General features: G+C 35.8%; 2 protein-coding genes across 59 annotated transcripts in view; one reads left to right on the plus strand and one right to left on the minus strand.

The window, feature by feature from the left end:
- Positions 1-13986, plus strand: part of KLHL32 (kelch like family member 32) — a 227201-nt gene extending 213215 nt beyond the window's left edge. For all 50 annotated transcript variants that reach the window (XM_084960576.1, XM_084960794.1, XM_084960620.1 and 47 more), the window contains one exon: positions 9766-13986. In XM_084960576.1, coding sequence (XP_084816702.1) covers positions 9766-9927 — 162 coding nt within the window. In that variant the 3' untranslated portion in view covers positions 9928-13986. The remainder of the gene's footprint in view (positions 1-9765) is intronic.
- Positions 12881-24141, minus strand: part of MMS22L (MMS22 like, DNA repair protein) — a 153865-nt gene continuing 142604 nt past the window's right edge. For all 9 annotated transcript variants that reach the window (XM_021073207.2, XM_021073193.2, XM_084960511.1 and 6 more), the window contains 3 exons: positions 19162-19258; positions 17672-17839; positions 12881-16851 (listed from right to left, as the gene is read on the minus strand). In XM_021073207.2, coding sequence (XP_020928866.2) covers positions 16758-16851; positions 17672-17839; positions 19162-19258 — 359 coding nt within the window. In that variant the 3' untranslated portion in view covers positions 12881-16757. The remainder of the gene's footprint in view (positions 16852-17671; positions 17840-19161; positions 19259-24141) is intronic.

Consider the following 24141-nt stretch of genomic DNA (forward strand, 5'->3'; position numbering starts at 1 on the left):
TTCCTAGGCATTTTATTCTTTTTGATACAGTGGTAAATGGGATTGATTCTGTAAATTTCTGATACTTTGTTGTTAGTATTTAGAATAGTTTGAGGATAGAGAATTCACCTGTGAAGCCATCTGGTTCTGGAGTTTGTTTATTGGGAGGTTTTGCTTTAAAAATTATTAGTGATTAAACTACATTATTGGTAATTGGTCTATTCCTATTTTCTGTTTATTCCTGGGTTCAGTGTGTCAGGATGACCTGTCCATTGATGTAAGCGGAGTGTTAAAATCCCCTACTCTTATTGTTAGTGTCAATTTCTCCCTTTCTCTCAATTAATATTTGCTCTATGTATTTAGATGCTCCTATCTTGGGAGCATATATAGTTAGAATTGTTATATCTTCTTGGATTGAGCTCTTGTTCATTATATAACACCCTTCTTTGTCTTTTGTTATAGACATTGTTCAATTTTGTCTGATGTAAGTATTGCTATTCCAGCTTTTGATTTCCATTTGCATGGAATTGCTTTTTCTATCTTCTCACTTTTCAGTCTATTTCTCTAGATCTGAAATGTCTTGTAGGCAACATATATAAGGGTTTTTTTTTTTTTTTTTTTTTTTGGTATCCATTCAGCTACTCTTTGTCTTTGGGTTGAATAATTTAGTCTACTTACATTTAAAGTCATTATTGATATTTTTGTTAATTGCTTTTTAAAGTCTTTTTTGTTCCTTCCTCTTTCTCATGATTTAGCGACTGTCTTTAGTGTTATGCTTAGATTCCTTTGTGCGTGTGTATGTATGTATATCTATTACAGATTTTTGCTTTGTGGTTACTATGAGGTTTTAATTTAGCCATCTGTGTATATGAATGATTGTTTTAAATTGCTGATCTTTTAACTTCAAATGAAATGAACCCTGCATTTTTACTTTCTCTCATGATTATTATTTTTGGTGTTGTATTTTGCTTCTAATTGTTTTGTATATCTCTTTAACTGCTTACTGTGAATATAGATGTTTACTCCTTTTATCTTTTAACCTTGCTACTAGCTTTGTGTATGGACAGTTTCTAATGTCTACTGTATGCATGCTTACGTTTACTAATGAGTTTTTTTTTTTTCTTTCATAATTTTCATGTTTCTATTGTGGCCTTTTCTTTCTCACTTAAAGAAGTTTGTTTAACCTTTTTTGTAAAGCTGGTTTGTTGATGCTGGTCTCTTTTAGCCTTTGCTTTTCTTAAAACTTTTTCACCTCTCCATCAAATCTGAATGAGATCCTTACCAGGTAGACTATTCTTGTTTATAGGGGTTTCCCTTTCATCACTTAAAATATATTGTGACCCTCTCTTGACTGCAGTTTCTGCTGTAAAGTCAGCTGATAGCCTTATGAGAGTTCCTTCTATGTTATTTGTTGCTTTTCCCTGGCTGCTTTTAGTATTTTCTCTTAATCTTTAGTTTTTTTCATTTTAATTGCAGTGTGTCTTGGTGTATTTCTCTTTAGTTTAATCCTGTATGGGACTCTCTGCCTTTCTGGACCTGGATGTCTGTTTCCCTTCCCAGGTTAGGGAAATTTTTAGGCATCATGTCTTCAAATATATTCTCTGTTCCTCTCTCTTCTCCTCCTGGGATCTCTATAATGCAACTATTAATGCACTTGATGTTGTCCTAGAGTCTCTTAAACAATTCTCATTTCTTTTCATTCATTGTGTTTAGTGTCAGTAATATCCACTATTCTGTCTTGCAGTTAGTGAACTGGAAATCAGTGATCCATCCCTCTATGTAGTTTAGTCTACTATTGATTCCTCTTGTGTACTTTTCATTTCACTTATCGTATTCTTCTCCTGTTTGGTTATTCTTCAGATTTTCTAACACGTTGTTAAAAACTTCTGATTTATCATTCTATGCATTCATTCTTTTCCTGAGCTCTCATATCATCTTTATAATCATTACTCAGAACTCTTTCATTTCCCTGTGTCCCAGCATTGCAACCCTCTCTCATCACCAGGGCTACATTCTCGAGATGTGTCCCTTATGTGCACTGACTACCTACTGTGGGTAGTCTGGTTGGCTTGGCTGACCCCCAGTCCTATTAGTTGTCAGGCTTTCCTTTGGGCAGAGGCTGCTGGCCACTGGTTGCAGAACTGTGTCACAAGGAGGCTGGCTCTGTCACCCTGGGACTATTATTGGTGGGTGGAGTCAGGTTCCAGGAGTTCACAGGGCCTGTTGCCTACCCACTTGTGGATAAAGCCAGGTCCTGGGGTCTGGTTGCCAGAGCTGCTATGACAGTTGGCTATGGGGTCCAGGGCTTTTGTTGGCTGATAGGCGAGGCTGGTGTCCACCCAGTCACAGGGCAGGGTCTGGCCTGCTAGTCTGTGGGCCAGGTCTGCAGGCTGTAGGGTGTTGTAACCCACCTGCTGGTAGGTGAGGTTGATTCCCAGACTAGAGCAGGTTCACTAATGGGTGGGGCTGGGGCCCAGCAGGATCTGGCTGGCTGGGGTGTGTGCTGGGTCCACAGGCTCTAAGGCTGCAGTTGTTGTCTGAAAGGTAGTGTCTGCCTCCTGGTGTGTGAGGCCAGCAGGGAGGCTAGGGACAGTTCACTGGAGGGTGGGGCCAGGTCCCAGAAGATTTTGGGGCTGGTATCTGCCCAGTCCTGGGTGGAGCTGAGTCCTAGGGTGTCTGGCTAGAAGGCCTTTAGGGTCTCAGTTCTAATGTCTGCAAACTACTGTGTGGGGCCAGGTCCCAGGGCTTCTCATGGACAGGGCCATTTCCACTAGACCCAGGAGATCTAAGGCAGCCCTGTCTGCTGGTAGGTAGGATGGTGTTCATGCCCAGTTAATTGGCCTGAGGTGTTCCAGCACTGGCACCTGTAAGATAAATCTTGAGGACAATAAACTAGAAGGAGGATTCCTTACCGGCACATCCTAGCACCAGTGTCTACATGGTAGAACAAGCTCCTACAAATGGCTGCCACCATTGTCTTTGTTCCCAGGGTGAGCTGCAGTTGCCTCCTGCCTTCTAGGATACTCTGAAAGATCAGCAGGTCTGACCAAAGTTTCTTTCAATTACTGCTTCTCCTCTGGTACCCAGAGTATGTGAGATTTTGTGTACCCACTTTAAGTATAAGGTCTCTATTCCCCCTACCCTCTAAGACTCACAAAAGTAAGCTCTACTGACCTTTAATGCCAAATACTCTGGGGACTCATCTTCCTGGTGGAAAACCCCTATGCTGGGGAACACAATGTGGGGCTTGGACCCCACACTCCTTTGGGGAGAACCCCTGCAATTGTTATTCTGCTGTTTGTGGGTATGGGACTTGACTAAATTACAACTTTACACCTCTTACCTGTTTTGCCGTGGTTCCTTCCTTGTGTCTTTCGTTGTAGAAGATCTTTTCTGGTAGGTTCCAGTCTTTTTAGTTGATAGTTGTTCTGCAAATAGTTGTAATTTTGGTGTGCTTATGAGAGAAAGTGAGCTCAGGATCTTACTCCTGTGCCATCTTGGCTGATCTTGGGGCAGATCTCTTTGACATCAGTCTTAAGAATTTTATTTTATTTTTTTTTTTGGATGTCTCTCCATTTCCTGGCATCTGGAGTAACTGGCATTATTCCTTCTACTTTTAACCTCTCCCTTTCTGAATTTTTCCCCTTTTGATATGTCTAGCTAGTTTATTATCATTTTTAAAAAGTGGCTTTTAGCTTTATTGACCTTTTCTGTTGTCTTTTTGATCTCTTTTTCATTTGTTTCCACTTTGATTCTTTAATTCCTTCCTTCTACTAACTTTTGGCTTAGTTTGTTCTTTTCTAGTTCCTTGAGGTGTAAAGTTAGAGTGCTTATTTGAGCTTTTTTTCTTAATGTAGGCATGTATTGCTGTGATCTTTCCTTGAACAGCTTTTGCTGTATCCCATAACTTGTAGTATGTTGTATTTCCATATTAATTTGCCTGAAGATTTTTTGACTTTTTTGATTTCTTCTTTGGTCATTTTTTGTTTTGTTTTGTTCAGTAGCATGTTAATTGATCTCTACATTTTTTTTGAATTTTTCAGTTTTCTTGTCATTGATTTGTTTCCATACCATTGTGGTTGGAAAGGATTCTTGATATGATTTTAGGCTCAAATTTATTAAGACTGGTTTTGTGGTCTAACATGATATATATACACACATATATGGCTTAGGATAAATATATAGATATATATATATAGATATAGACTCTCTCAGAATATTTTCTTCCTAAGCATAAATGCAACATTTACAAAAACCAATCATATACTAGGGTTAAGGTTAAGAAGACTTCAGCAGATTTCAAAAATTAAGTATTATGCAGACCCTGATCTCTTAACTGCACTGTATTAAGTTAGAACTTAAAGTAGAAGGAAAGAGAAAATACAGTGAGAGGAAAAGCCCAGAAACAAACCCATGCACTTATGGTCAATTATTCTATAATAAAAGAGGCAAGAATGGAGAAAGAGTCTCTTCAGTAAGTGATGCTGGGAAAATTGGACGGCTACATGTAAAAGAATGAAATTAGAACATTCTCTAACACCATATACCAAAACAAACTCAAAATGGATTAAAGACCTATATGTAAAACCATATACTATAAAACTCTTAGGAGAAAACAAAGAACATTTTTTGACATAAATCACAGCAACATCTTTTTGGACCTGTCATTACTCTCATAATGGAAATAAATACAAAAATAAACAAATGGGACTGAAATAAACCTAAAAGCTTTTGCACAGCAAAGGAAACCATAAACAAAGACAACCGACAGAATGGGAGAAAAAAATTTCAAATGATGTGACTGATGAAGGATTAATCTCCAAAATATGCAAATAATGTATACAGCTTAATATCAAAAATACAAACAACTCAACCGAAAAATGGGCAGGAGTTCCTATTGTGGTTCAGAGGTAACAAACCTGACTAGTATCCATGAGGATGCAGTTTCAATCTCTGGCCCTGCTCAGTGGGTTAAGGATTTGGCATTGCCAGAGGCTGTGGTATAAGTCACAGATGTGGCTTGGATTCTGCATTGCTGTGGTTGTGGCATAGGCTGGTAGCTGCAGCTCCAATTCGACCCTAGCCTGGGAACTTCCATGTACTGCAGGTGTAGCTCTTAAAAAAAAAAAAAAAAAAAAAAATGCAGGTGGGAAGGAGCAGAAGATCTAAGTAGACATTTCTCCACAAAAGACACAGAGATGGCCAAGAAGCACATGAAAAGATGCTCAACATGGCTAGTTATTAGAGAAATGTAGATCAAAACTATCACCTCACAGTGGTCAGAATGGCCATCATTAAAAAAAGTCTATAAATAATAAATGCTGGAGAGAGTGTGGAGGAAAAGGACCCTCCTCCACTATTGGTGGGAATGCAAACTGGCACAGCCACCATAGAGAACAGTATAGAGCTTCCTTAAAAACTAAAAATAGAGTTACAGTATGACCCTAAACCAGGAGTGGTGCACATACCCAGAGAAAGCCATAATTCAAAAAGATATATTTACTCCAGTGTTCACATAAGCATTATTTACAGCAGGAAAGACATGGAAGTAACCTAAATGTCCGTCAACAGAGGAATGGATAAAGAAGATGTAGTAGGAGTTCCTGTCGTGGCGCAGTGGTTAACGAATCCAACTAGGAACCATGAGGTTGCGGGTTCGGTCCCTGCCCTTGCTCAGTGGGTTAAGGATCTGGCGTTGCCATGAGCTGTGGTGTAGGTTGCAGATGCGGCTCGGATCCTGCGTTGCTGTGGCTCTGGTGTAGGCCGGTAGCTACAGCTCACAGCTCCAATTAGACCCCTAGCCTGGGAACCTCCATATGCCGCGGGAGCAGCCCAAAGAAATAGCAAAAAGACAAAAAAAAAAAAAAAAAAAAAGAAGATGTAGTATATATGCACGATGGACTACTACTCAGACATAAAAAGGAATGAAATAATGCCATTTGCAGCAACATGGGTAAATCTTGAGATTATCATACTAAGTAGGCTAGACAAAGACAAATATCACATGATATAGTTTATATGTGGAATCTAATCTATACAAAACAGAGTAGACCCACAGACATAGAAAACAAATGTATGCCTACCAAAGGGGAAAGGAGGAGGGATATGTTCTGAGTTTGGGATTAACATATACTATTAAAGCCCACAAGTTGGTTCTTTGAAAAACAATGTAAGTCTTTAGTGGAGTTTTTAGTTAATTGAAATCTGCCTTTTACTAGAGCTTGGTCCACCCTTTTGGATAACAACAGTTTTCTTTTAAGGAATGCTTCAAGTCTTTCATCTATGCAGTTGTTAGTCTTCACTGTTTTGGGGGTTTCTTTTTATTTTGCACTTTTCAGAATTGTCAAACACTGAACTGGGCAACAGGCATTGCTCTGTAATGCTGGGACCTTGATTTTTAAGTGGCTTTGGAACCCTTCATTTGACTACTTAACCGATGAAAACACGTTTGGGTAATAAAGATGCGAATTTTAAAAATACTTATGGGTATATTTCCATTCATTGTTACATTAAATCAGCTCAAGGAATAGAAATCAAGTTAGAATGGTCACTAATCATATACACTAATTAACTCATGACTTCTGGCTGTTCCTAAACAAACAACTCTATCCTCAAAAGATGAGGGGGTACATGTGTATATTTTAAACCACTGACAAGTAGCCCCAGGATTCGGGTGATTCTAAAAGAGGCGATTCATAAATGTTTTAATCAGTGCCTATGTCAGTGGAATAAATTTTATCTCTGAAATTGGACAATAAAATATTCTATTACATTTGCTTTTTTTAAAAAAAGTCAGCATTATTGTTAGTTCTGTGTTTCAGTAGTTATTTTGATGTACAAAATCAATCATTTCTGCAAATGCTCTGTTTATTCCCTTGGCTGGCACGCTAATCCCACAAAGCACAGATAAATTTGACAAAGGCTTTTAGAGCCTTTACTGCTTATAGATTATAAGTTCATATAAGCATATGGACTGCCAAAGAGATGTCTGGAATGGAGGTCTTCATGGAAACAAACTCATCATATATCCTTTCATTTTTGTTATTGACAATTGGTTATGTTATTCATTTAAACTATGGTTGCGCAATCTCAAAATTTTTTTGGTCACTACAGAATTGTTTATTCTGGTTCATTAACAGAAATATATTGATGGTTGGAGAGACTAGCTGAATGTTCAAAAGCGAGCCATTTCTTTACTGCTTGCTAGAAGAATATCAACAGAGAAGTAAGATAATGAGAGACAGAGTGTTCATGAGAAGATGCTGATTAAGACAGTAGAAATTCTAAAGCATGAATCAGCAGGTTGCAATATACAGGAAAGAGTGGTAGATAAAATAGTATACATATTAAAAATATCAAAGTTTAAATTTTTCATAAGTCACAAATCTATAGAATCCTTGGATTCTAAAGGCATGGTTAAGATTAATGAAGGTCACACTTAAATAGTTCATAGATTGGTCCACTAACTTCCTGGACTAAAGTTTTTGTTTTTTGTTTTTCCTCTTAAATACTAGCCAATAACTTGTCTCATTAGATTGACCCTTCTGGACTCTCATAAAAGCTTATTTGTCATTTGTAGGATTTAGCCACACAGGGATGAGGCATGTTGAGAAAGTGTACTATTTTGTTTTCTAGTACTTGACTTAGCATGGACTATTTGATCCATTACAAGGGCAACCCATACAAGAAAAAAGCTGAGATGCTCTTAAATTAATACTTGTTTAAAGATTGAGATTTGGATTTGTTGGTAATACTGACTTGTGGAAAATATTACGAATAGACTGCTGAGGAGAGTCAGGCACCCTTGTTTATTCAGCGAAGGTGTAAGCTAATGCCTGGCACAGAGGTTGACTCTCATGTGGTACTCTGAGGATGGCAGGCAGCATGTGAGGAGCAGCTGCCTGAGTGTGCAAGTGATTAGTCTGCGTTTCCAGATCACCTCCATTGCTATTGATTTGTGATTACTTCCTTTGGGCTGCAGGATATGTTGCCAAGCTGGCACCTTCTTCTCCCAAACGCCTTCTTTCTGCCAGTTTACAGGGGAGTGTTTTGGAGAAAAACTGCCAAGACTCCCTTTTCCCATCTCACAGATTAAATAAATTGCATCTGCTTAACATATGCAGTCTCTGTTGGCCCAGGGAACCAGACAAGACTCCCTGGACAATGACCTCAGCTGATGTATTTTGTCTTCTAAAAATGTATTCAGCTGGGGAGGGGATGTCACAAATGGCATGAAATCCTGGCTCTTTCTTGGGCTGCAACCTTGATAAAATATTGGCTCCCCCACTTACTAGCCATGTGACCTTGAGCAAGTCACTGAACTTTCTTTGTATCTCAGTTTTCTTCTCTGCAACTTCAAAGACAACAATCTTATATAGATGAGGTAACTATTGAAGGAGCTCTACTTTCTATAAAGAAATATAGTTAAAATCCCCTTGGAATTTTCCTTTTTCTCAAAAGGTGGGAGAATAATCCTGTCAAATTGATCTTAAACTTTCTCCAGGAAAGCAGACATAAGCAAGTAATCAAAAATGCTTGAAAATGAATGGGGGAGACATGCCCTACTCAGTCAAAAGAACTGTAAATGTGGTACTGTGGGGAGATAAATCAAGGAAAGAGAACAATGAAAAATTTGTATGTAGCATATATTAGGACTATTTAAACTTAGTAGTGACAGGGCATATTGTTCAATAAACAGGATAGGATGGCTAAATGTCCATTTAGGGAGAAAAAAAAGCTATAATTTTGATCTTCTATTCTAGGCCTTAGTGATTTCCTCTTTTATGAGCTTAGATTCCCCAGGTCTCGAGGGCCCCTTTCATCTAAAATAATGCATTATTGCATTAAAGGCTTAAAACTGTCCACTTAGGTGAGAGATAAAGGCATGAGAGTAGGTAAAATTAGGAAGAGTACCAAGGGGTCTGTGGTTGGAATACTGGGGCTTGCCTACTTCTAGAATGCAGGTGGAAGAAGTGGACCAAGGGTGGCTAGCAACAGGCCAATGACAGTGATAAACTTTTTGTTTAGGTCATGGGACCCAAGGAAGGAAAGGTTTTAAATGAAGGTAGAGGAAGGTCATAGGAAGAGAGGTTAAGATGATTGAGGGTTGGAAGGAGCAATATGCTTTAAACAAATAGGACAGGATCAACTGTCCTTAAGAAAGGATTTTCCTAGTAGTAAGCTTAAGCCAGAATCAGTGAGGTGACAGCAGGCACAGACTAACAAAAAGAATCTTTTCCTATAAACTTAAAGGGGAATAACTGGGGGAAAATGTCCAGAATCAGGTGATTTTTCTGAATCTGCTACTAAGCTGTGCTATAATATTTTACGTGCTAGGCAATGAGCTAGATCACCAATTTTCAGAGCAAAGCTGCAAGGTCAATGTTGTTTTCATTTTATAGATGAGGATTTGAAAGCCAGCATTTGAAGACACTAATTTGGGCAAACTGCTTAACCCAATCTAAGGTAGTTTTATTAGAGGAGGATAATGCTACCTACCTCAACACTGTTGTGAAGATTACATGATTATATCTGTGTGTGTATGTGTGTGTGTATATATATATATATATATATATATATATATATATATGCATAAACATAAACATATAGAGTAGCACTTTGTAAGAACTTAATACATATTTCTGGTACTATACCATGAGAAAAATAGTAATGTGTAGGGTGTAGTCATGGTGGCATAACTGAATTTAACTTCAGGCTTTCTTTTATGTGTACACAGCTTTATTTGAATGACCATCATTTAATGTACAGGTTTCTCCTCTTTTGTAGGTATTGGATGTGAGTAGAGAAGGCAAAGAAGAAGTATTCTATGGGCCTACACTCCCCTTTGCTTCTAATGGAATTGCAGCATGCTTCCTCCCAGCTCCATATTTCACATGCCCTAACCTCCAGACTCTTCAAGTGCCTCATCACAGGATTGGCACCATCTGAAAAGCCAATGCTCTCTTAATAACCATCATGAACAGGAGGGGGGAAAAAAAAAAAAGGTCTGACTTTTGGATACTGGGCATGAAAATACTCAGTGCTTCCTTGTTATTTTCTAGGCCTTTTATTCAGATAAACACTAGCAAAAAATGAACAGTTTTCTAAAATACACGTTATTGAAAATACCTGTCACCCTTCCCAGTGTGTGTCAATATACAATATGTATGACTTTTATTGTGATGACGCTTAATGCCAACTCAATGGTCCATGGGTCTTTGGAACATTCTTTGTACACTTTGTCTAATCAGTGCTGTCCAGGATGTTACACTCTTAGTAAGGCATTTTTTTTTTTTTTCATCAATGATCTTAAAAAAATTTGTTAGTACTTAATCCCCTTACTACTTAAACCTGAGTTTGTAATTTTTCCTTTAAAAATTTAATATTATACAGCCCTGCTCAGTAGAGACTCACCATTATGACATCATAAATTTTTAAATGCCATATTTTATTCAAGGTAATACGAATAATAGAAGTACACTGGAATAGCAGATGGAATACACAGATTTTTCACCGTGATTGCTCTGTGACCTTGGGCCAGGAGCTTAACTATACAGTGCTTCACTTTTCCCACTTTCTAAGGTGGGCAATTATTGATTTCCATATTAATTCAGAAGAATGTTGTGAGGATTAGGCAAATGCTCTAAAGTACTTTGCCTAAGAAAAAAAAAATGTCACTCAAATTACAAGGTATTTTACTATCTTTAGAAACTTGTAAGGGAACAGGAGACTATTTTTGAGGTTTAGAAATTACTGGATAGAACTTGGAACATATGTTGTGAAATAAATGATTCTGAAAAGCATGTGAAAGAGAAATGCTAATTAGGAAAAAGGGAGTTTACCAAAGCCAAAGATTCCTGCACTTGTACAAATCCCTGCCTCAAATAATAAGTCTCTTGAACATTTTATTTAAGCTCATTTAGTGAAAAATGACATTTTAAAGCACAAAAAAATTAGTTGTGCTAATTTTGGTAACATAAAGTGCTTTGACATAAATTTGAACCTAGAATCAGTAGTTCTTATAAAAGTTTTTCCACTTTGTTAAAGGTTATGTCAATCTTGAGTGCTTGTGGAATTCTTCACCACCACCGATACATATTTTATTACTACCACTTTTAATAATGCATAAGGATTTTTTTAGGCTAGGTTTTTGGATTTGCTTTGTCTATAACAAAAAATAAAAAATAAAACAACTCAATAATCGTATTTGGACAAAATTCGAGGTATAAAGTGAGTTTCCCCCCCTTTCTCTAATCTTGTTAGGATCTAAGTCATCTTTATTAAAAGGAAGATTTGACTTTTTCCCTTGGCATAGTTTAATCATTCTGCAATCCCTGTCTTATGGGAAACTGTTATTTTATTCATGTATCCACTTTTAGTAAATTATAAGTGAATAAAAATATTTTTACCCTAAATACAGAATTCACTAATTTTATACATTAAAAGATACCTAAAAGATTAATTTTAATATATATATAATTTCAGGTATTCAGATTAAAGGGTGGGAGGGGAGGCTAGGGGTAAGAAAAAAAAGGGTAATTTTTTTTTTAAAGAACAGAGATTTAGTTTAGACAAACAAAAAAATCTTAAGAGTATTTGTAAAGTTCTGAAAATTGAAAATTGATATTTAGAAGGAAGACAGTCTCTTTAAAAGATATAAACCTCTAAACTTAATTTTTAAAATGTCTTACCAAGTCAGGAAAATGGACTCCAGCACTTCAGAAATCTTTTCAACAAGGACCTAAACAAGAATTATTGCAGATTTACTAAAATTTTACTTGACACATCTATTTTCTCTCCAGCAGTTTTACCTTATAAAACAATCTGTTTTTAATCCTAGACCTTCTATCCAATTGAAGGGAAGTGGTCTAAAAGTAAGCTTGCTTGACTGATAACAGAAAGACAGCCTGAGATTATTATTATTTTGGTCTTTTTAGGGCCACACCTGTGGCACATGGAAGTTCCCAGGCTAGGAATCAAATTAAAGCTGCAGCTGCCATCTATGCCACAGCAATGCCAGATCCACACTGCGTCCGCGACCTACATCACAGCTCATGGCAACGTGAGATCCTCAACCCACTGAGTGGGGCCAGGGATTGAACCTGAGTCCTTGTGGATACTAGTTGGGTTTGTTACCACTGAGCCACAATGGGAACTCCTATTCTTAATCAGTACATGTTAGCAAACCTTTCTTCAGTGAAATTTAATGTATTATTCACTAATATTACAGAATTGAAGTCAGAATTTTTAAGTTTTGCATAGTTTTTCAAAACATAATTATAGCCAAAGAACTGTGTTGAAAGTACATCCATCTCCTAAGAAAAAACCCTAACCACTTATAATTTGATCCTTTTCCTCGAATTATCAATCATGAGTGTATAAGAAAAATTCTAGAAAGTAGTGTTTGATCACATAAACCAAATTCCATTGAAACTATTCAAATATATTTTTCCATTTAAGTGAACTATCCTACAGTAATGCTTCTTTTGTTTTTACTCATCAAACTTAAAGACCACATTGTATTTATATTTGAATTTCCATAAGAAGACCATGAAACTTCCAACAATTTTAACATCATTTCAAGACTTAAAAGCAGTAAAACAGATACTAGTAGTATTCTTATTGTAGGAGGAAAAGCCAGAAGAGACATGAATCTCTAAAATAATATGTATGTATGTGAAATGCAATAAAGTTCCTTAGATCCTTAACAAAATGCCAAGTGGTTAGGATATTTTTCATACTTTTTCATATTTTCCGCACAGTTTAACTACATGTATATTATATACCCTTCAGCCATTATATACCCTTACTTTTTCAGTGGCTGAAAAATTTAACTTTCTTTTGTTTTATAGCACAGAGGGTATAACAGCAAAATGAATAAAATAAAAATTATTCCTCCAGGTAACATGGTTCATTTTTATTTTTATTTTCAAAGAGTCAGCTGTCATAAAAAGGGGGTTGAATAATCACTGTTGTGTGTAAGTTGAGTATATACATTAATTATATATCATTACTACATACACAAATAACTTAAAACATGCATAAAAAAAGAAGAATGCCCAGAATTTTTCTAAAAGCAGACTTTACAAATGCAATAAAATGGATAACTTATCAGCACACCAAACACTTTAATAAGGAGAAATTGGTAAATTCCAATCATTTGGTACTGATTTTGGTAACCTTACCAATACAGTTTATCACAAAATCAAAATATAAATCTCATCTTATTAAATACGTGAAAGAATATGCTATTTTGCTAGGTTCCCAAACCAACTGTTTAAGCCAAACAAGGCATGTTATTTATACTAGCATACTATACATTTGATTGACAAGGCAATTGTTTTAACCCTATAAGGAGTAGGCAGGAAATCGGTTTTTGAAAATGTAAGATTTATGTAAAAATTCCAGCATTCAAAAAGCACTGGTTTAGAACAGATAGAACAGTTTTGGGTGAAGTTTCTATGATATCTACCTTTATCTTTGAAACACAAGTGCTACATTAATGTGTAGGATTTAAACAAGATAGGTTTTTTAAAGGTGTTTTCTACCTGCAAAGGACTGTCAAATTTTTATATGACATATAATCATAACAAAGGGGAGGTAAAAATAAAAACTGTCAAAGATTCTGTTAAAGTACATGGAAATGGGCCCATGTAACTAATTAAGAACAAAGTTGTTTTAAAAATTTGTGATGAAGCATGGAAGATGACAATGTGTAATGAAAACACATAGTAACAACTCATTAATCATTATTTTTTTACATACCAAAAAATAAAGAAAAAGTCAAATATGCTTAGGAAGAAAAGAAAATATGCTAGCTATAAATAATATATAAAAGTTTTAAACTATGAAACTCTTCTGATACAAGTGAATTCAATACTGAATGAGTTTTGTACAGAGAGAATACTCCATGTCTTTTTCTCTCCTATGGAAATCTAAGTAAATGTTCAATTGAAATTTAAATCGTAACCAAATATGAGTGTTTAATAAAGTCTTTTCATCACTCTTTGTCCTTCAATCATCTCTTTAATGCTCCATGTGATATTTTAAAGAAATTTTTTGACTAGAATACTTATGTATTCAACATGTATATTTTAATTTTTTTCCTATTTAAGTGTCCTAAGGTTGTTAGGTTTCTATAGAAATGATGGGATTCTAAGTTGGCAAACTGAATGGGGCCCATGGTTTAGAATGAAAATGTCATTTAGAAGAAGCAGCTAAGATATTCTAGTTCCTCTTGAGGTTAGAAAAGGTTAGAGAAGGAATAGAAGCAGTTAGCAGAAAGTCTCTTGACTTAAGGACTTGAATATTAGCTTATTAACAATGGGGAGTAATGGAGGTCTTTGGCAGAAAATAACAAGAGGAAAGTAGTATTTTAGAAACACTAATATCAGAACTATGAGAAGAGTAAATTTCAGGAGACCGGAGATAAGGAGCTTATAATACCCAAGAGAAAAACATTTGGATGCATATGATGGCAAAAAAAAAAAAAAAAAAGCAAGAGCTTGTACTGGTGATCAAATAAAAAGTGGGGAACAGTGAAGAATCTGAGAAGTGCCAAGGCTAAGTGACTTGAGAAAATGGTGTATTCTCTGGGTAGAAAATGAAAGCATCAGAGTAGCAAAGAAGGTGACAAGGGCAGCTTGATATGCTGCCTTGACATTTCATGAGAGTAACTAGACAGGTTTAGAGAAAAATTAGCACTAGAGCTAGGTTAGAGAGAGAAAAGTTTAAGCTAGTCTGATCAGCTCACCACTAGAAGAATGTTGAGATAGAGCTGGTGAAAGGCCAGATCTTACAGTGGGGACAAGAAGGAAAAACACCTACACAGGAAGAAGCAGGACTGCTGAGGAAGGGATGAGAAGATAAAAGAAAATGCAAATGTCACGGAAGTGCGAAAAACCAAGAAAAAGGAGAACACACCCCGGATTTGACCAAAAGAGACTGGCTTACCTTTCGATGGTAGAAGCAGCAGCCTCAGGGATTATAGGGTTTTTAGGAGAAGATGACTATTTAAGGAAGCAGGGATAACATAGATAAGTCTGGGAATGGAAAAAGATTCAACTATAGTAATAAATTATGGGTCAGTGAAGATTTTTAAGAAATGGAACTGAGTCACAAATTTTTCCTTCAACTAATAAAACTTTCTTTAAAATTTTACTGAAACACACTTTTAAAAATACCTATATACATATTTATACACATATTGTTACAGACTTTCTCTTCTTAATGATTTTTTATGGATAAGCTTTAGTTATTCTTAGCATCTAGAGATACACCCTAATGCATGATTCAGCAGCAGATTTTCTTAACCCTTAAGCTTCATACATTAAGGAGCAAGATTCTCCAACGTATCTTTATATCTTGGGGTGGGGAATATATAAATACACATATACACACATACACAAATAAGCTCTTTAAAGGCATCCCATTAAATAATTTAAATTTCAATTGCTAAAATCTGCAAAGTAATAATACATCATTAGTATAACAAGAAACAATTATAATGAAAAGACTCACTGCTACGAAGTCTTAAGTAATCTTAGAGAGGCTTTTATTCATCCCATTTGTTTTAAGTAAAGACAGTTGATCTGGGGGGCAAGGATTAGACCATTTATATGTCATAAAGTCCTTTAGACTACACAGATAACAATTAGGAAAGGGCTATTAACCATAGTTTCCTGATTGCTGTGCATCTGATTTTAAAAGATAACTTCCTGAGCCAGAAGGGGGTTGAAATGTAAAACCATGATAAACACCAGAGGCCCAAGAAGAAAACAATATGTAAGAAAACACTGAAAAGAAGTAGGATCATTCATTCTGGACACACCAAGAGGAGCACAACTGAAAGGTGTTCTTTATCTTCGTGCATGAAATACAGGCTCAAATAATGCTCACTAGAAAAAGGAGTCAAGGACAAAAGCCCAACTGGTAAAATAAATCTGAATGAGATAGTTAAAAGGATTGAGAGATGAGCTGCTACAGGAAACTAAACTGGTTACCCATAAACATGTAAGAGCAATGAGATTAATCTGTCATCTTAAAATTTTCCAGAATATTAGTTATTCTCTTTTCATAAAGACTCTTATTTACCCTCCTCCTGATATGTTTTTTAATGACATTGTCTAAAAGAAAGGGTGAGTAGACAAAAACATCTGGCAACTGTTGGAACCTAAGCATAAACGCTGTTGGCCTAAATTTAAATAAAATGTTTGTATTATCTGTATAATCATTGAGCCAGATTCAGTCTCATTCCTCACAAAGTGTGCTTTGTAAGGGTTTTATTAATTTGCCTCATGCAGAGTATAAAAGAGGATAACAAACATATAGTCCTAGCTCCTGACCACCCCTCCAAAAAAAAAACCAGCATTAGGCAGCCAGGTAATTTGAAATAGTATCATAATAAAAACATGCAAAAAACAACAACAACAAAAAACACAGAAACAAATTACTCACAAGGCAGAAAAGTCATATTATGGTAAAATATCCATGGATCAACCAGTACAAACTTGCTTAACAGATATATACAGATAACACTCCCAGTTAAGTTTCTTTAGTTTAACTAAAAGCTCTTCAAAATAGAATGCAGTTTTACCCAGTTCCAAATGTCCTACAGCATATTTAACTTTTATTTCCTTATTTATATACTTTATACTTACAGTTATTTAAAGATAAAATCCTAGAAGGTATTTTTAACAGAACATTATACAATTAATTAAAAGTAGGAGTCAGATGGTGCAAAGTGGCTTTAGGTGGTTATAGTTAATATAGAGAACGAATCACAAAATCGATTCAGTATTATCATTTTCCAGTCTCTGTATCTCATCCTGTCCCACTTGTCCTAGGTGAGATAAAAGTTTACTATAGGCTTCCCTGTTTAAGAAAAAAGAAAAGAAGACAGACATGTATTTATTGCCTTTTCCATTATTTTTCACCTAAGTATGTACAAATTGAGCCTGCCCAAATGTCTATTTGTCTACACACATCACATACGATGTGACTAAAGTACTTTGACTCTTTAATACACCACTTTAGGACACAGGAATTATAGTATTAGCCCTTGAAAACAATCTCCTTAGGAAATACAGGCTCATCCCCGCAGGGTTTCATTACTCTAAATAGTCCAGGACTATCTTCAGCTGGATTGTGGTCTATGAGAAAAAAAACCCTCTATCTCTTTTTGACCAAAACCCATATTATCTAAATGAGTCACTATTCTTATTTACTGAGGAAACATGATATAGTTGATTCAGTAAATCAAGCACTCCTCAAAGGGGTTGATTTGCCACCATGGATCTTATAAAGAAATAAGACACCTGAGGCTCTAGGTCCACTTCCCAATGAGGAACAGAGTGTGTTCTGAGCAACAGCAGCAATGATAAAATACATAGCTTTCTAAGGTGGTCACTTTAAGAACAATATGTGAACAGTTGTGTCAATCACAGTATCGAAACTTTTTCTTTATGGCCACTCCTGCGGCATGCAGAAGTTCATGGGCCAGGGATTGAACCTGTGCCATAACAGTGACAATCTGGATCCTTAGCCCATTAGGCCACCAGGGAACTCCTCAAAACATTTTTCAACTTGAATATACTACACATTTTTGTGACTGGGAACACAGTCCGATTCTAGGAAATGATTCTAGATTTCATAATCACTGTCCAAAAGGATATAATCAAATTACCAAACATACCTCTGGGCAATATTTCTGCCAAGGCCCCATTTCCGCTCTGAACTCTTCAGAGACTGAGTAAGGGTAGAAATCAAGTTGATTACAACCTGCTGGTCCAGTGCTGCTACTGTTTCTAAAATGCTGTAAATCTGATAATTATATCTCATACCATAATCCTCAATAAATTGCCTGAAAGTAAAACAGATTACTTAGAATTATTTCTGGGACAATTCTCTGGGCTGGTATCTATATGGCAATAATCTCTAAGCTGGACACAAGAAAGAGATCCTTTCATGTAAGTTTACTGTAAGAATCTAGATGCTATACAAACACTTCTAGTAAAGAACAGCGTGGCTTCAGTGTGAGCCATGATTAAGTGATGACATTAGAAGAAAGAGGGAAGAGCTGGAATCCCAGGAGGAAAAATAAGCAGGAAACCTAATCCCAGGGACCTTTGTGCTATACTCTGCATGTCGACATCTGCATGGTGAGGGTGTAGAAGAAACTTCTTTTATATCTTTCAGTTCTTCCTAGCTTTAGATAAACCAAACAATATTTCTATTAGGAAAGCAAGTTATTTGTAAAAATTCCTATATTTGTTAACCGGACAAGAGACTTTAGACCCACAGAAGGCCTTCATAGAAGGCCTTTTATGAATAAGAATTTACATATTATAGCCCTAAAAATCTCTACTCCCCCCAAACAAAATAAAAGCCACCTAGTTTAATAAATTGTGCTTAACAAACATGCATTCTTTGTTCATATATAATCCTTCCTCCTCTCTTAAGGCTTTAAGTTTTCATAAAACCAGTATTTATTTCAAATGATCATAATTTAAATAAACTGTACACAATGACACGTGCCAACTATGTGATACAAAATGAAATAAAACCTGAAGAATCAAAAACCTAACATAGGAAATGGAAATGGACCAAATTATTGATTATGGTAGTGCTAGAGTGGAGATACATAAAGTAAAGGTGAACTGGTAGAAACTGTGAAAAAGAAATACTTAAAAATACTGTTCTAACAGAAAGCATAAGACTTTACAGAAGATGTTGGTCAAGTTGCAGTTATCCTTGTGAAGAACAATGTATCGACCAAGTCTATGCTTCATAAATTACATATAATGAAGCTTTATGGGTCAAAACATCTAAAGCGAGTAGGAAAACCAGTGACAGGCTCTTCTACCCTGGATACTGAGTAACATGTTTAGCAGCTCCAAAGCATCATGACTCACGTTTCCCATTTTTTTCTCTTAAATACATGCAAGAATCTTCCTTACTAAATTTGCAGGTAATTTTAAGTCCACTCACTTATCTTTCTCCCTGGTACTTTTATTTTTTAATAAAACAACACAATGTAACAAGACTACTGCCAAAAATACAATAATTGAAACTACAAACAAGTAGTAACACATTATGTTTTGGATAATTAGTTGTTTAAAAAACATGCTGGCTGTCAAATGGCTGGCAATAGTTTCCTTGCCAGTTGGCATATTTTCCAGTTACCTAAACACTGAAGTCAGCTGGGCGGCAGGTTCTCCTCCTGACCCCACTTGGCAGGATTTTACCATGTATTGCAGGTTCTCGGTGGCCAGCCTTTTAACTAGGAGGAAAAATTATAGCATTACACATTGTGTCTGAGTTGACCATCTGGATCCTCATTTTATGAGCACTCTTGATTTAGAAAAATATGTTGTTTTCTTAAAAAGTATGTACAATCTTTTTTGTTATTTTTCAAAATGAAATAGTTGTGAGTTTTTGTTTCGTTGTAAAGTCTCCCAATCTTCCATTTTAGAAAATATAAAATGCTTAAGATTCTATTTTTTACAATCCTGTAACTGAAAAAACACATGTAAAGATTATGTCTTTGAGAAAGGAGCCCATATTCCAAAACACTATATCATTCTAGTCCTTCAAACATTGTTACATACTGACAAAGATAACCATTAATAATTCAGATGAGGAGTTCTCCTCCCAGCTCAGTAGAAACGAATGTGACTAGCATCCATGAGGATGCAGGTTCAATCCCTGGCCTTGCTCAGTGGGTTAAGGATCCGGCGTTGCCGTGAGCTGTGGTTTGGGCTGCAGACATGGCTCAGATATGGCGTTGCTGTGGCTATGGTGTAGGCCAGCAGATACAGCTCCAATTCGACCCCTAGCATGGGAACCTCTAAATGCTGTGTGTTCAGCCCTAAAAAGACAAAGAAAAAAACAACAAAAATCTGATGATTTAGAGACAAGTGGGTTGATTTTTAAATTCATAAGCGTATTCCTCCCACTTCCTAACAAATATAAATGTAGCAAATTAGAAACTACCAACAATTTACCTCCATTTAAAATTAGTGAAACATAATCAACTATTTGTGATGCTATCTTCCTTTAGAAAGACAGTAAAGTTAGAAAAAGAACATTTATATTCCCTCAGTATTTAACCAAATCCCTACTTTAAAACTGTGCACCTGTATATAAAAATGAGAAAAAAAATCAAGAAAGAATGTAGAACACTCACCATGTTCCAAATGCTCATACATTTCTGTTATACTGTTTTTGGCACATTAAATATAAGTAGCTGGGAAAACATTACTTTCTTTAATAAGAAAAATATTAGAAACTGTAATCTAGTATGGCAGGAGCACAAAACATGTGATGCAGGTCAACTTAAATTAAGTAGCAAATAATGTTTTCCCATAGCATGAGGATAGTGGGTAAGATAAAGCATACTAACTAGTCTTTACTGAACAAAGAAGTTCTCATATTAGATGTAATTCTAGAGCCAATACAACTGGTTCTTCTTAAAGATATTTTCTTGAAAACAAACCAAAAATACCCCAAAAACGAAGCCCAAAAGTTCTTCTGTGGAAAAGTACTGGAACATGAAAAATAGTCTTCATAAAGTATTGTCATAATCATATTTTTAAAAAAATAACGGCTTTATTGATGTATAATTCGCATATAAAAACCAATCTTTTAAAGTCTACAATTCATTTGTTTCTAGCATATTCAGAAGAATTGTAAAGACATCACCACTATCTCATTTCAGAACATTTTTATCACTTCCCCCCAAAACTTTTAGACTCATTAGCAGTCATTCCCCGTTTTCTTCCTTTCCCAGTCCCTAGAACCACTGATCTCTTTCTGCTTCTGTGGACTGCATATTCTGGGAATTTGATGAAAATGGAATCAACAACATGTAGTCTTATGTGACTGAATTCTTTTCCGTTAGCATAATGTTTTAAGGTTCATACAAGTTATAGAATGTTACTATTTCATTTTCTTTTCGTGACCAAATACTATCCCACTGTATGGATTCATTTCATCTTGTTTGTCCATTCATTAGTTGATGGACATATGGTTGTTTTCATTTGGGGGCTACTATAATGCTGCAACAAGCATTAGTGTACATGGTTTCTAAAAAAAAAAAAAATCTGTTATCTTTGTTTATTTCTTCAATTGAACCGAGCATTCTTTTTTAAAAAACTGGGCTTTTTTTTTTTTTTTTCAAATAATAGCTTTACTGTCATGTAATTTATATACTATACCATTGACTAATTTAAAATGTACAATCAATGGTTTTTCATATAATCATGGAACTGTGCAACCATCACCACAGGGGATTGTAGAAAATTTTCTTTACCTTGAAAAGAAACCTTGTACACTTTACCTATGACTCCCTATCCCCTGATATTCCCTAAGCAACCACTATTCTACTTTTGAGATTTAACTACTCTGGACATCTCATAAATGGAATTATATATGACATTTTGTTAACTTCTTTCACCTACATGAATTTTTTCAATATTTTCAGCAATACCTGCTAGCATGTATCATTACTCCTTCTTATGGCCAAATAATATTCTATTGTATGGATGTGTTACATTTAAAAAATCCATCCATCAGTTGATAGGCAGTCTCTCTTTTGGCTATTATGAATAATACTGCTATAACTATTAATGTACAAGTTTCTGTGTGACATATGCTTTCATTATTCTTGGGTATATACCTATGAGTGGCACTGCTAGGTCACATGGTAACTCTGTGTCTAAGCATTTGAGGAACTAACAGACTCTTTCCCAAGTGGCTACACCATTTTACATCCCCAGTAGCAGTACATAAGAATTCCAATTTTTCCATGGTCTTGCCAGTTCTTGTTATTATATTTTTCATTATAGCCAACGTAGTGAGCACAAAGTGGTATCTCATTATGGTTTTGATCCGCATTCCTCTGATGACTGATGATGTTAAACACTTTTTCAGGTGCATATTAGCCATTTGTCTCTATCTTTTGCAGAAAACTCTGCTCAAATCCTTTGCCTATTTAAAATATTTTTTGAGGAGTTCCCGTTGTGGCTCAGTGGTTAATGAATCTGACTAAATAAGGTAAAGAATAATGAGGTTGTGGGTTAGATCCCTGGCCTTGCTCAGTGGGTTAAGGACCAGGCGTTGCTGCTGCTGTGGTGTAGGCGGTGGTTGCAGCTCTGATTGGATCCCTATCTTGAGAACCTCCATATGTCATGGGTGCAGCCCTATAAAGACAAAAGACAAAAAATACAATAAAAATTTTTTTGAGTTTTAATAGTTCATATATTCTAGATACAACCTCGTTATAAATGATATGCAAATGCTTTCTGGAGACCATTCTGCAGGTTGTCTTTTCACTTTTTTATAGTGTCCTTTGAAACACAGAAGGTCTTAATTTTGATCAAGTCCAATTTATTTCTCTTTTGTTTTGTGGCTTTTGATTTTGGTGTCCTGTTTAATAATTTATTGCCAAATCTAAGGTTATAAAGATTTACTCCTATGCTTCTTTCCAAGAGTTTTATAGGTTTAGCTCTGACATTTAGGGGTATGCTCCGTTTTGAGTTAATTTTTTTTCTTTTTGGACAAGCCTGCGGCATGCAGAAGTTCCTGGGCAAGGGATCAAACCAGCACCACAGCAGCAACCCAAGCTGCTGCAGTGACACTGCTGGATTCCTAATTCACTGTGCCACATGGGAACTCCTTGAGCTAATTTTTATACACAATGTGAAATAAAGGTGCAAGTTTTGATCTTTTGCATTTGGCTATCCATTTGAACCAGCACAATTGTTTGAACAGACTAGTCCCCCAACCCCACCACAATGAATCATTTTGGCACCACTGTCAAAAAAAGTCAGTTGACCATAGACACATGGGTTTGTTTCTGGACTTTGAATTCCATCCCACTGATCTATGTCTATCTTCATGCCAGTACCACACTGCCTTAATTACCATTGTTTTATGCTAATTTTCAAATTGAAATGTGTTATCTTCCAACTCTGTTATTCCTTAAGATTGTTTTGGCTACTGTGGGTCCTTTGCACTGTTATATGAATTACAGAATCAGTCTATCAATTTCTACAAAGAAGCTTGCTCCAATGTGGTAGGAGTTGCACTGAATCTGAAGATTAATTTGGAGAGTATCACCTTAACAATATTAACTCTTCCGATCCATAAAAATGAGGTGTTTTTCCATTTATTTAGATACTACCTAATTTCTCTCAAGAACAACTGGCAGTTCTCATATGGTAGGTTTTGTATTTCTCTTTTGTTGCATTTTTTCCTATTTGTTATTTTGGATGCTATTATAATAGAATCAACTTAATTTCCACATGTTCACTTAAGTATATAGAAATACAATTGATTTCTGTAACTTGATTTTGTACCCTAAAACCTTGCTGAACCTATTAATTAGTTCTAATAGCTTTCAGTGGGGTCCTTAGGATTTTCTGTAACATGGATAGGGATAATTTTACTTTTCAATCTAGATGGCCTTTATTTCTTTTTCTTCCCTGACTAGAACTTCCGGTACAATGTTGAATAGACATGGCAAAAGTGGACATCCTGGTCTTGTTCCTAATCTTAGGGGAAAGCATCTAATCCTTCATCATTAAGTGTGATATCAGCTCTATGATTTTCATAGATGTCCTTCATCTGATTGAATCAACATTCTTTTATTCTTAGTTCATCATTATGTAATGCCCCTCTTTATGCCTCATATTCTTGTTCTTAAGTCTGCTTTGTCTGAAATTAATATAGCTACGCAGCTTTGAATTGTTAGCACTGAATATTTTTCTCAACCCTTTTACTTTTACTCCATTTGAGTTTTTATATTAAAAGTGGGTTTCTTTAGGCAACATATAATTTGACCATGTTTATCCACTCTGTCTCTTATCTTTTAATTGGTTTAGACTACTCACATCAATAATTATTAAAGCAAGTAATTTTTCTATTCCCTTCTCTTGTTCTGTGTTTTTTTTTTTTTTTTTTAATCTTTTACTCTTTTCCTGCCTTCTCTGAATTTTTTTTTTCTTTTTCAGCCACATCTGTGGCATAAAGAAGTTCCCAGGCCAGGGACTGAATCCAAACCACAGCTGCAACCTACGCTGCAGCTACAGCAATACTGGGTCCTTTAATGCACTGGACAGAGCTGGCCCGAGCCTCTGCAGTGACTCAAGTCATTGCAGTCAG

The sequence above is a fragment of the Sus scrofa genome, chromosome 1 (genome assembly GCF_054392235.1).
Source record: "Sus scrofa isolate SSC_HxYL_T2T_F1_AM1 chromosome 1, Sscrofa_HxYL_maternal_Yorkshire_Landrace_v2.0, whole genome shotgun sequence".
Classification (NCBI taxonomy): Eukaryota; Metazoa; Chordata; class Mammalia; order Artiodactyla; family Suidae; genus Sus; species Sus scrofa.